Below are 11,306 nucleotides of genomic sequence, written 5' to 3'. Positions count from 1 at the left end.
GAGCCCCTTACTCATTGTTCCGACTGCCATAACATATACCAGGAACTGGACACAAGTCTTCAAGTATTAATTAACAATGGGTACACGAACAGAAAAGCCAACCAATGGAACCGCCTACCCGCAGAAGGCCGTACATGTCAAAACACTGCTGAATGTCAAAATCCAACTTGATAAAATCATCAGAACAAATGGGGTGACCTTTGACAAACCGCCAGCATCTTGTCCTCATGAGGCTACTAGAGTGTAAGTGATCCCTCAGGTAAATAAGTGAAGTGAAAGTATACAAAAATAAACATTATTTTCTATCTTACTCTAAGTTTTGCTTCATTTCGTAAAATATAATTGTATTTTGCTGTTTATTATTATTTATATTTTGAATTACACATATATGGGGCACCAAAAGTTTGTAACTCTGTAAATAAATACAGAGTGATATCAATGTACACCGATCAAGCAAGGTGTATCTTGCTTGGTGTGTGTGTGTGTATGTATATATATATATAATATATATATATATATATATATATATATATATATATATATATATATATATATATATATATATATATATATATATATCCCTTCCTGTATTCCTTGTTTATATGTAGTGGTCATCAGGTAAATATTGCTTGTGAAATTAGTGACTAGAAGACGATTGTATTTTACCAGAGATCATTGTGGTTCATCTGAAGGGTCTCTTTATTGATTTTAGTTTTACATAAAATATTTCATTTTCTTTGACAACTCTAAAATAGAACGTGTACAGGCGTAACTTAAATAAAAATTTTATTTTATTCATCCCGTTGCTAGCTTGTCCGTTATTGGGGACAAAAAGTCTGTACTTAGACCAACCACTGATCTTCCCAAGCATGCAATTAACCCACAACAATTATCTAACTCCCCGGTATCTATCTGCTGGGTGAACAGATGCACCAAGTGACAGGAAACGTGCCCAATCGTCTCTGTCCTGACAGGGAAATTTAACCTGTCAGGGTGTGAGCCGACAACGTAGACCATACATAATGTACTTGAACTATTAAATTACTATACATTTATAAATCAGGTTGGAACGTGGCTCGCCAGAGGAGTGCGCCCAGTTAAAAACAAATAGAGGTAAAAACATATCAGAGAGAACAATGAGCTGCTTTATCGAAAGGGGAACTAGGAAAAAATAACGAAAACATACCGGTAACGACGAGGAAAATAATCATAATTACCGAGAATCCGCAGGGAAATAGAAGGGACAAATCAATACAAAACATGATGGAATTTATAACACTAATATTTAAAGGCAAAAGGGAGGAACATTGGCCACCAGAGAGACAGCGTACCAAGACAAGACAGCCCATGGTGCTATAGGCAATGTAAGAAAATTAAAGCCATTAGCAGGAAAGCATGGGAAAAAGTCCTTGAAAAAACAAGACATTGGAGAATAAAGAGATAAGAACGAGAACAATTAACGAGTATTCCTAGAGTAAAAGATTAAGACACAAACAATGCGAGAACTATGTAGTCTACAAAGTTATGGACCAACAAAGATTACTACACAATTATATAAGGTTGAGAAGTACGATAAATTGTGTGGAGGCGAGGCTTACCAGGAAAGTGCAGAATTACTGTCGAATAACGGAGTAATATGTGAAAAGTTAAATTTAATTTTTAAGAGATCTTCAAATTGGAGCTGAAACAACTGGCCACATGGGAAGAAGGACTCCTCTAGAGACTCAGAGAAAAAAGACCTTGACAAACCAGAGGCTGTAGAATCTGACTGAACCTTACCACGAAGACGCTTCTAAAATCCTATACAAGCGACACTTAAGGATCTCCAATGCATCCCTGCATAGATGCTCCTTGGAACTCATTAATAGTCCTATACTCATGAGTATAGGACCATTAATGAGTGCCAAGGAGCAATATATATAATGAACTTACCAGGGTGGTATACAACAGATCTTAGAGAAGTCATAACACTAAAGCTATCCCCAGAATCACACGAAAGTAAAACTACTTCAACAGCAAATGCTAAGCTGGCGACCATAAGACTAAAGAAGCTTTTTAGAACCCTATGCAGCATATTTCACACCAGTGTCAGAGTATGCAGTACCAGCGTGGACCCCCACCTCAAAAACACAATATGAAGTTGAGAAAATACTGAGGTTTGCTACAAGATTAAGGAGACTAAGCTTTTGGGATAGACTGAAGGAGCTGAACCTAATATAACTGGAAAACGGGAGAAATCATGGAGACATGATTAAGATGTTTATCTTGAACAGCAGAGTAAAGAGAGGACAAGCATGAAAGCTAGACACCCTGGTGTGCATGCGTGGAAGCCGAGTACCCAAATGAGCCACAGAGACGTTAGAAAGAACTTTTCAGTGTCAGAGTAGTTAACAGGTGGAATGCATTAGGCAGTGATGTGGTGGAGGCTGACTCCATACACAGTTTCGAATGTAGATATGATAGAGCTCGAGAAGCTAGTACAGCAGTAGATTGACGATTGAAAGGCGGGACCAAAGAGCCAAAGCTCAACCCCCTGTAAGCACAATTAGGCGAGTACACTGGGATGAGCCACAGGTACGTGAGGAAGCAGTTTTTCAATGTATGGCCAGTAAGCAAGTGGAATGAACTATAAGGTGAAAAATTACAGGTCTTCTCAATGCATAGTTTTTAAAATAGATATAAATAGATAAAGACATTAAAATTATTGCAATAAACAACTAACATTTGGAAAAATGTGGTGTCGGAGTTGAGGCTCGGTTCTGCAAACTATTAGGTAAGACAATGAAGGATACGACATTGTTGCCACATGTTCGGGTGTGTGAGGCCAAGGCTCGCCCTGCCATCTAGTGCTGGAGGCAGTAAACATGGAGGGTAAACATGGCGAGCTGCAGAAGCCGTCAGTGACAATCAGCTGATAAAGCCAGACATGATAAGCAAGAATATCTGAGCAGCGGCGGTGTGACGTAACTCTACACGACCTCCATATTAAACAATGGTACTAGGCTCCCACTTCAGTTTACATGTAACTATATTATCTTCGCCTCGGAAAAACAATGTGATTTAGATCATTTAGGCGACCATTCGATAATAACAATCGTTTTATGTATATAAAATACAGAGAATCAGCTTATATTGATAATTTACAGTAGTAATACACTACTGTATTTGTATATTTTACAAAGTACGCTAAACTTTCCTCTAAGAGCTTAAGTTACGATATTGATTGTATTAAGTTTCACATTTTAGGGACAATATTACTTTATGAGATGAAACGAAACCTATAATATTTATTTTCTATGTAAAACTCAGCAAATGATTTACAGTTCTCCAGCGTAATATAAAGGACTGCGCTGGTCTGAATGATTAATATGCACGGATAAGCCTATCTAGGAATTGTCCAAATACTTAAAGAGCCCGGATTGTAAAATAATTGTGTAGAGGTGTGCAGGGAGAGTATTACCTGGGGAGGTGTGCAGGGAGTATTACCTGGGGAGGTGTGCAGGGAGAGTATTACCTGGGGAGGTGTGCAGGGAGAGTATTACCTGGAGAGGTGTGCAGGGAGTATTACCTGGGGTGGTGTGCAGGGAGAGTATTACCTGGGGAGGTGTACAGGGAGAGTATTACCTGGGGAGGTGTGCAGGGAGAGTATTACCTGGGGAGGTGTACAGGGAGAGTATTACCTGGGGAGGTGTGCAGGGAGTATTACCTGGGGAGGTGTGCAGGGAGAGTATTACCTGGGGAGGTGTACAGGGAGAGTATTACCTGGGGAGGTGTGCAGGGAGTATTACCTGGGGAGGTGTACAGGGAGAGTATTACCTGGGGAGGTGTACAGGGAGAGACGTATTACCTGGGGAGGTGTGCAGGGAGAGTATTACCTGGGGAGGTGTGCAGGGAGAGTATTACCTGGGGAGGTGTGCAGGGAGAGTATTACCTGGGGAGGTGTGCAGGGAGAGTATTACCTGGGGAGGTGTACAGAGAGTATTACCTGGGGAGGTGTGCAGGGAGTATTACCTGGGGAGATGTGCAGGGAGAGTATTACCTGGGGAGGTGTGCAGGGAGAGTATTACCTGGGGTGGTGTGCAGGGAGAGTATTACCTGGGGAGGTGTGTAGGGAGAGTATTACCTGGGGAGGTGTGCAGGGAGTATTACCTGGGGAGGTGTGCAGGGAGTATTACCTGGGGAGGTGTGCAGGGAGAGTATTACCTGGGGAGGTGTGCAGGGAGTATTACCTGGGGAGGTGTGCAGGGAGTATTACCTGGGGAGATGTACAGGGAGAGTATTACCTGGGGAGGTGTACAGGGAGAGTATTACCTGGGGAGGTGTACAGGGAGAGTATTACCTGGGGAGGTGTACAGGGAGAGTATTACCTGGGGAGGTGTGCAGGGAGTATTACCTGGGGAGGTGTACAGGGAGAGTATTACCTGGGGAGGTGTACAGGGAGAGTATTACCTGGGGAGGTGTGCAGGGAGTATTACCTGGGGAGGTGTACAGGGAGAGTATTACCTGGGGAGGTGTACAGGGAGAGTATTACCTGGGGAGGTGTGCAGGGAGTATTACCTGGGGAGGTGTGCAGGGAGAGTATTACCTGGGGAGGTGTGCAGGGAGTATTACCTGGGGAGGTGTACAGGGAGAGTATTACCTGGGGAGGTGTACAGGGAGTATTACCTGGGGAGGTGTGCAGGGAGAGTATTACCTGGGGAAGTGTGCAGGGAGAGTATTACCTGGGGAAGTGTGCAGGGAGTATTACCTGGGGAGGTGTGCAGGGAGTATTACCTGGGGAGGTGTGCAGGGAATATTACCTGGGGAGGTGTGCAGGGAATATTACTTGGGGAGGTGTACAGGGAGTATTACCTGGGGAGGTGTGCAGGGAGTATTACTTGGGGAGGTGTACAGGGAGTATTACCTGGGGAGGTGTACAGGGAGTATTACCTGGGGAGGTGTGCAGGGAGTATTACCTGGGGAGGTGTGCAGGGAGTATTACCTGGGGAGGTGTGCAGGGAGACAAGTCTCGCCTCCCACCACAGCTGCTCCAGTACTCCACACACTCTAACGGGCTTTCCATAACACAGCGACCAGGTATCAAAAACTTTGGGTTAAATTAAATTTCATTTCATAATGGAAATATTATTAAGAAAAAATATAATATCACACACGTCGGTGAGTATAATATTACTTTGTGTAAGAACGGGATAATGAAATGTATAAATATGTATAGAGAGTATGTATGTGGATATGTTGGGGTGGAAAGGATGATATGTGGAAGTGAACGATAGTATAGGGAGGGTGACCGGGGGAACAGACCGGAACTCCGCCCCACCGCGGCCTCCCGACACCCAGTACGAGGCCGCCAGTGCTGCCGTGTGGAGCTGCTGTCGCTGCTGCTGCGCCTCCTTCTCTAGTGCTCCTGCTGCTGGTGCTGACGCGTCGCCGTCTGGTGTGAGAGTGCGGCGCCATAGAGCGCATGTGTGATAGTGTGGAGGGCCCCGCGTGACCCCTCCCCCCTCATCATGCCATTGTTTAAACCCAGGAAGCGTGAGGATGGCGTGGAGGACACGCACGCCCACCACCCCAGCACCAGGGCGCCCACCAATGGCCACACCACGCCCACAGAGTCCACCGTCACACGCCCCAAGTTGGTCTTCCACTGCCAGCAGGCGCACGGCTCCCCCACTGGCATCATCTCCGGGTTCACAAATGTCAAGGAACTTTACCAGAAGATCGCCGAATGCTACGATATTCCCTCCGAGGATGTGAGTACCGTTAGGTCTGCTGGCAGTCTGGCTTGGTGTTCACCAGGCCCCTCGCTGTGGTGTTCACCAGGCCCCTCGCTGTGGTGTTCACCAGGCCCCTCGCTGTGGTGTTCACCAGGCTCCTCGCTGTGGTGTTCACCAGGCTCCTCGCTGTGGTGTTCACCAGGCTCCTCGCTGTGGTGTTCACCAGGCCCCTCGCTGCGGTGTTCACCAGGCCCCTCGCTGTGGTGTTCACCAGGCCCCTCGCTGTGGTGTTCACCAGGCCCCTCGCTGTGGTGTTCACCAGGCCCCTCGCTGTGGTGTTCACCAGGCTCCTCGCTGTGGTGTTCACCAGGCTCCTCGCTGTGGTGTTCACCAGGCCCCCCCCTCACTCCACGGTGTTCACCAGGCTCCTCGCTGTGGTGTTCACCAGGCTCCTCGCTGTGGTGTTCACCAGGCTCCTCGCTGTGGTGTTCACCAGGCTCCTCGCTGTGGTGTTCACCAGCCCCCCCCCCCTCACTCTACGGTGTTCACCAGGCTCCTCGCTGTGGTGTTCACCAGGCTCCTCGCTGTGGTGTTCACCAGGCCCCCCCCTCACTCCACGGTGTTCACCAGGCTCCTCGCTGTGGTGTTCACCAGGCCCCCCTCACTCCACGGTGTTCACCAGGCCCCCCCTCACTCCACGGTGTTCACCAGGCCCCCCCTCACTCCACGGTGTTCACCAGGCCCCCCCTCACTCCACGGTGTTCACCAGGCCCCCTCCCTCACTCCACGGTGTTCACCAGGCCCCCCCTCACTCCACGGTGTTCACCAGGCCCCCTCCTTCACTCCACGGTGTTCACCAGGCCCCCCTCACTCCACGGTGTTCACCAGGCCCCCTCCCTCACTCCACGGTGTTCACCAGGCCCCCCTCACTCCACGGTGTTCACCAGGCTCCTCGCTGTGGTGTTCACCAGACCCCCCTCACTCCACGGTGTTCACCAGGCCCCCCCTCACTCCACGGTGTTCACCAGGCCCCCCCTCACTCCACGGTGTTCACCAGGCCCCCCCTCACTCCACGGTGTTCACCATGCCCCCCCTCACTCCACGGTGTTCACCAGACCCCCCTCACTCCACGGTGTTCACCAGGCCCCCCCCTCACTCCACGGTGTTCACCAGGCCCCCCCCCTCACTCCACGGTGTTCACCAGGCCCCCCCTCACTCCACGGTGTTCACCAGGCCCCCCCCCTCACTCCACGGTGTTCACCAGGCCCCCCCCTCACTCCACGGTGTTCACCAGGCCCCCCCCCTCACTCCACGGTGTTCACCAGGCCCCCCCTCACTCCACGGTGTTCACCAGGCCCCCCCCTCACTCCACGGTGTTCACCAGGCTCCCCCCTCACTCCACGGTGTTCACCAGGCCCCCCCCTCACTCCACGGTGTTCACCAGGCCCCCCTCACTCCACGGTGTTCACCAGGCCCCCCCTCACTCCACGGTGTTCACCAGGCCCCCCCTCACTCCACGGTGTTCACCAGGCCCCCCCTCACTCCACGGTGTTCACCAGGCCCCCCCTCACTCCACGGTGTTCACCAGGCCCCCCCCTCACTCCACGGTGTTCACCAGGCTCCTCGCTGTGGTGTTCACCAGGCCCTCTCCTCACTCCACGGTGTTCACCAGGCCCCCTCCTCACTCCACGGTGTTCACCAGGCCCCCCCCTCACTCCACGGTGTTCACCAGGCCCCCCCCTCACTCCACGGTGTTCACCAGGCCCCCCCTCCCTCCACGGTGTTCACCAGGCCCCCCCTCCCTCCACGGTGTTCACCAGGCCCCCCCCTCACTCCACGGTGTTCACCAGGCACCCCCCCCCTCACTCCACGGTGTTCACCAGGCCCCCCCTCACTCCACGGTGTTCACCAGCCCCCCCCCCCTCACTCCACGGTGTTCACCAGGCCCCCCCCCCCTCACTCCACGGTGTTCACCAGGTCCCTCACAGCACATTGAACTCCTGAGAACCCATAATTCTGGTCACTGGGTCTAGGTTCTTCACTAATGTTTCAATTTCAGATTCGAAGCTGTTCACGTGTCACCAAGCTTGCTCGTGGTCTGCACATTATTAGGCCGAAATATTTATAATTAGCTTTAGTAAGTTGTCAACACATTTTACATGTATGACTGCAGTTGCAATACAGCAACAGTTTTAATATAGTCCCCGAGGTGGTATTGTGGTAAGACACTCGCCTGGCGTTTCGCAAGCGATTATTCCTGGGTTCATATCCTGGCCGGGGAGGATTTACTGGGCGCCAATCCTTAACTGTAGCCTCTGTTAACCCAACAGTAAAGTGGGTACCTGGTTGTAACAACGATTTGGCGAGTCGTATTCCAGGGAACATAGGATTCAGGACCTGCCTGAAACGCTATGCGTGCTAGTGGCTGTACAGGAATATAAGAACTCTTGTATATACTGTATATAAATAAATAAATATAAATAAATAAATGTTGGTGGAAAATAGCCTTACAACTATTCTATATTGATTGGTGTCGAAAGTGGATCAGTACCAGTAGTTGTGTTGTCATTAGATAAGCTCGGTATCTAAGTTGTTTTTGCCATGTACGTGTTGAGAGGAAGGGGTTGGGGTGGGGAACTAGTAAACATGGGTCGTGTCAAGAGATAATGGTTGAACTATTTATATTTAGTCTGCGAACCAAGTTTATAACCAACATGGGAGGCTATGTTTAATACGTGTCTCTGTGACATTCGGAAGCTTCGTGTTTCTTAATGTAGGCCACTGCGTTTGTATATTATTCAGTCGTCAGTTTTGCGGTGGCAGGACCTCTGTTGAATCATCATGCATCAGAGCACCACCACCAAATCAAACGACTGGCAACCAGCTGTTACGGCCCTCTCGGGTCGCAACTGGGTTCTTACTCTGATGTTGCTAGAGGAAGGGTATCCGGCCCCAAGCCAGTAGTGGCTTTCAAGGGATGTGATCCGTAACGCAAGTAAATTAAAAGGGGAAGGGAAATAAAGTTAAAAACTTAATATAATATAATGATCACCGTCACCAATAAATATATATAAAGGATTACACGGGGGGGGGGTATAAACACTATAATACACTGTCTTCTTCTTCTGAAGACCTTGGATCCTCTCGGTGCTCTCGTGGCCTCACGACGAATCCTTCGAGAAGCTAAGTCTACCCCGGCCACAGGTCAGCCAAAACACACTTCCACTGGGGGCACCGCCGTGGAGGCCGTCAACCACAAGTCCAGCAGATGGCTGGCAGGTTCCGAATCAGCAACGCTGGTTAGGCCACTCCACGAGCGATACTAGGGTAGCGCCCTAGTCAGGAGCCTCGTGTGATACCACAGATCACTCTCCTTTCCGCAATACCCCAGTGGTTAAGCGTCTCCACCAGCCAGTCCCGGGTATGACAATCCTTCAACTGCCGCTTCACAGGCAGGGTAACACCACAGTGTTCATCCGGGAGGCGACTCACAGCTGCTGCAGCAAAACACTTGGTGTCGAGACGGCTGCCTTGGGTAGACTGACTCAACTTCCCTTACAGCAGTCCCAGGTCGACTCTGTAAGCAGACACGTCATCAATAACAGGGATACACTAAAGCACCTCACTTACAGGCTCAGACCCAAACGCCCACCTATCCACTCCATAGATGGCGTTGTTGTCTGAGCACCACCTCACCAGAGGTCAGCGGCGGCTGTGTTGTGAGCTGAACAGGACTGGAAACTGGCCCTCGTGGCCAGTACACCTCGTGTACTGGTTTCGGGAGCTGACCCATAGATGGCGCGGTCGTCACTGCTCCGTGCTCGAACGTCGGGCTCGGGTCCGTAACACCAGCCCTAAGAGTCGATCGTCAGTCTCAAGGTGTACCACTATCGTCTTTTCCACGAAGGAAGTTACGGGGCCTGACAGCTGAGTGGACAGTACTTCGGATTCGTAGTCCTGAGCTTCCGGGTTCGATCCCCGGTGGAGGCGGAAACAAATGGGCAGAGTTTCTTCCACCTTGATGCCCTGTTCACCTAGCAGTAAATAAGTATCTGAGTTAGAAAGCTGCTACGGGCTGCTTCCTGGGGATGTGTAACAAAAAAGGAGGCCTGGTCGAGGACTGGGCCGCTGGGACGCTTAAGTCCTGAAATCATTTCAAGATAACCTTAAGATAAGATAACTACCTCATGGTATTTAAACCAGAGTTCATAAAATTAATAACGCCTTTAAAAATAGTAATAAATTAGAGTACACAGTCCTCGGCCAGTAGCGACAGAAGCCAACAAATATACCAATTTAAACTGGACAAATAATAAGGCCCTCAAGAGGTATTAGTTCGAAAAAAAAAATAAAGAATAGCTCTACAGCCGTTTAAGTAGTTTAGAAATCAAGCAACACTGGAATTATCCTAGCAGTATAGCATAGTCCAGCTAACTGTCCTACCTGCTTGATGGGGGTTCTGGGAGTTATTCTACTCCCCAAGCCCGGTCTGAGGCCAGGCTTGACTTGTGAGAGTTTGAACTACCGAATAGTTCGTTGCATTTTGACGTAAAAATCTTCTAAGACCAGGAACTGATATACTAAATAATCATAGCAGCTCTCAAAATTGACGCGATGTCCCGTTTACTATTCGTGGGTCCTCGGTTAGGTTAGGTTTGGTGAATTTAATATATCATGTTAGTGATGTGAACGGTCTAAATGAGAGGGGCAGAGTCCAGAGCGTCACTGACATTATCAAGACACATTTGTCAGTGTTAATTTAACATCAATTGTGGGGAATTTAATTGAAGTGTTAATAGAGCCAAAATATATAATCATGTTGAAAAATATAATTTAATGACTGCAAGGCTTTCATAAATAAATACCACAAGGCTTTCATAACTTTCAAATTTACACTAATAGTTATAAGATAGTTATACAAATAGCTAAGCAACTGAGTCAAACATTACTATTTTGTATTAATCCAGCAAGGCTTTTGGCGCTGTTCCCCAAATACGATTGTTTTTAATAAGAACTGTAGCCGCGTTTTGTCGGTGAAGTAAGTAGCCTGACATCATACTTCAGAAGTTAATATCACTTTTCAATGTCTGCAAATCTCCTTTTAATAAAGCGTTCACCTCAGAAATCACAAAGGCACGCTCAACGGAAAACATTAAAAGTATAAATATCAATTTTTACAACAGTTTTTCTTCATTTTATTTTGCTTTGATGAAGGCGAATTGAGCCGAAAAGGCGTTTATATACCCTTCCCAATATACACATTTATATACCCAACGATATATATATATATATATGTATATATATATATATATATATATATATATATATATATATATATATATATATATATATATATATATATATATATAAACATAATGTATGTATGTTGTTTTTATTGAAAATGTAATAATTAGTCCTGAAAAAAAAGACGGTTGTACGTGGTTAATTTGAGTATTGTAATCCCATAACCCGAGGGCGGAGAGTGGGGAACACGATAACCAAACAAGGAGTTTTGGGCAAGATAGGAGCGTCATTAACCAAGGTTAGTCACGACTCTTCCTGTGGCCGAGTTACCTGCTGCCGCACCTGAGG

The 11,306-nt window shown here is 48.0% G+C and overlaps 1 protein-coding gene across 1 annotated transcript in view; it reads left to right on the top strand.

Annotated features, from left to right (window-relative positions):
- The first annotated feature begins 5,321 nt into the window (after positions 1 to 5,321).
- kermit (PDZ domain-containing protein GIPC-like protein kermit) overlaps positions 5,322 to 11,306 on the top strand; it is a 78,638-nt gene continuing 72,653 nt past the window's right edge. The window contains exon 1 of the mRNA XM_045756340.2: positions 5,322 to 5,750. Within this exon, the coding sequence (XP_045612296.1) occupies positions 5,508 to 5,750 (243 nt within the window). The 5' untranslated portion in view covers positions 5,322 to 5,507. The remainder of the gene's footprint in view (positions 5,751 to 11,306) is intronic.

This window comes from Procambarus clarkii, chromosome 60 (assembly GCF_040958095.1).
Source record: "Procambarus clarkii isolate CNS0578487 chromosome 60, FALCON_Pclarkii_2.0, whole genome shotgun sequence".
Lineage (NCBI taxonomy): Eukaryota > Metazoa > Arthropoda > Malacostraca > Decapoda > Cambaridae > Procambarus > Procambarus clarkii.
Note: the sequence above shows the minus strand (reverse complement) of the source record. Positions and strands in the feature narration are given on the sequence as shown.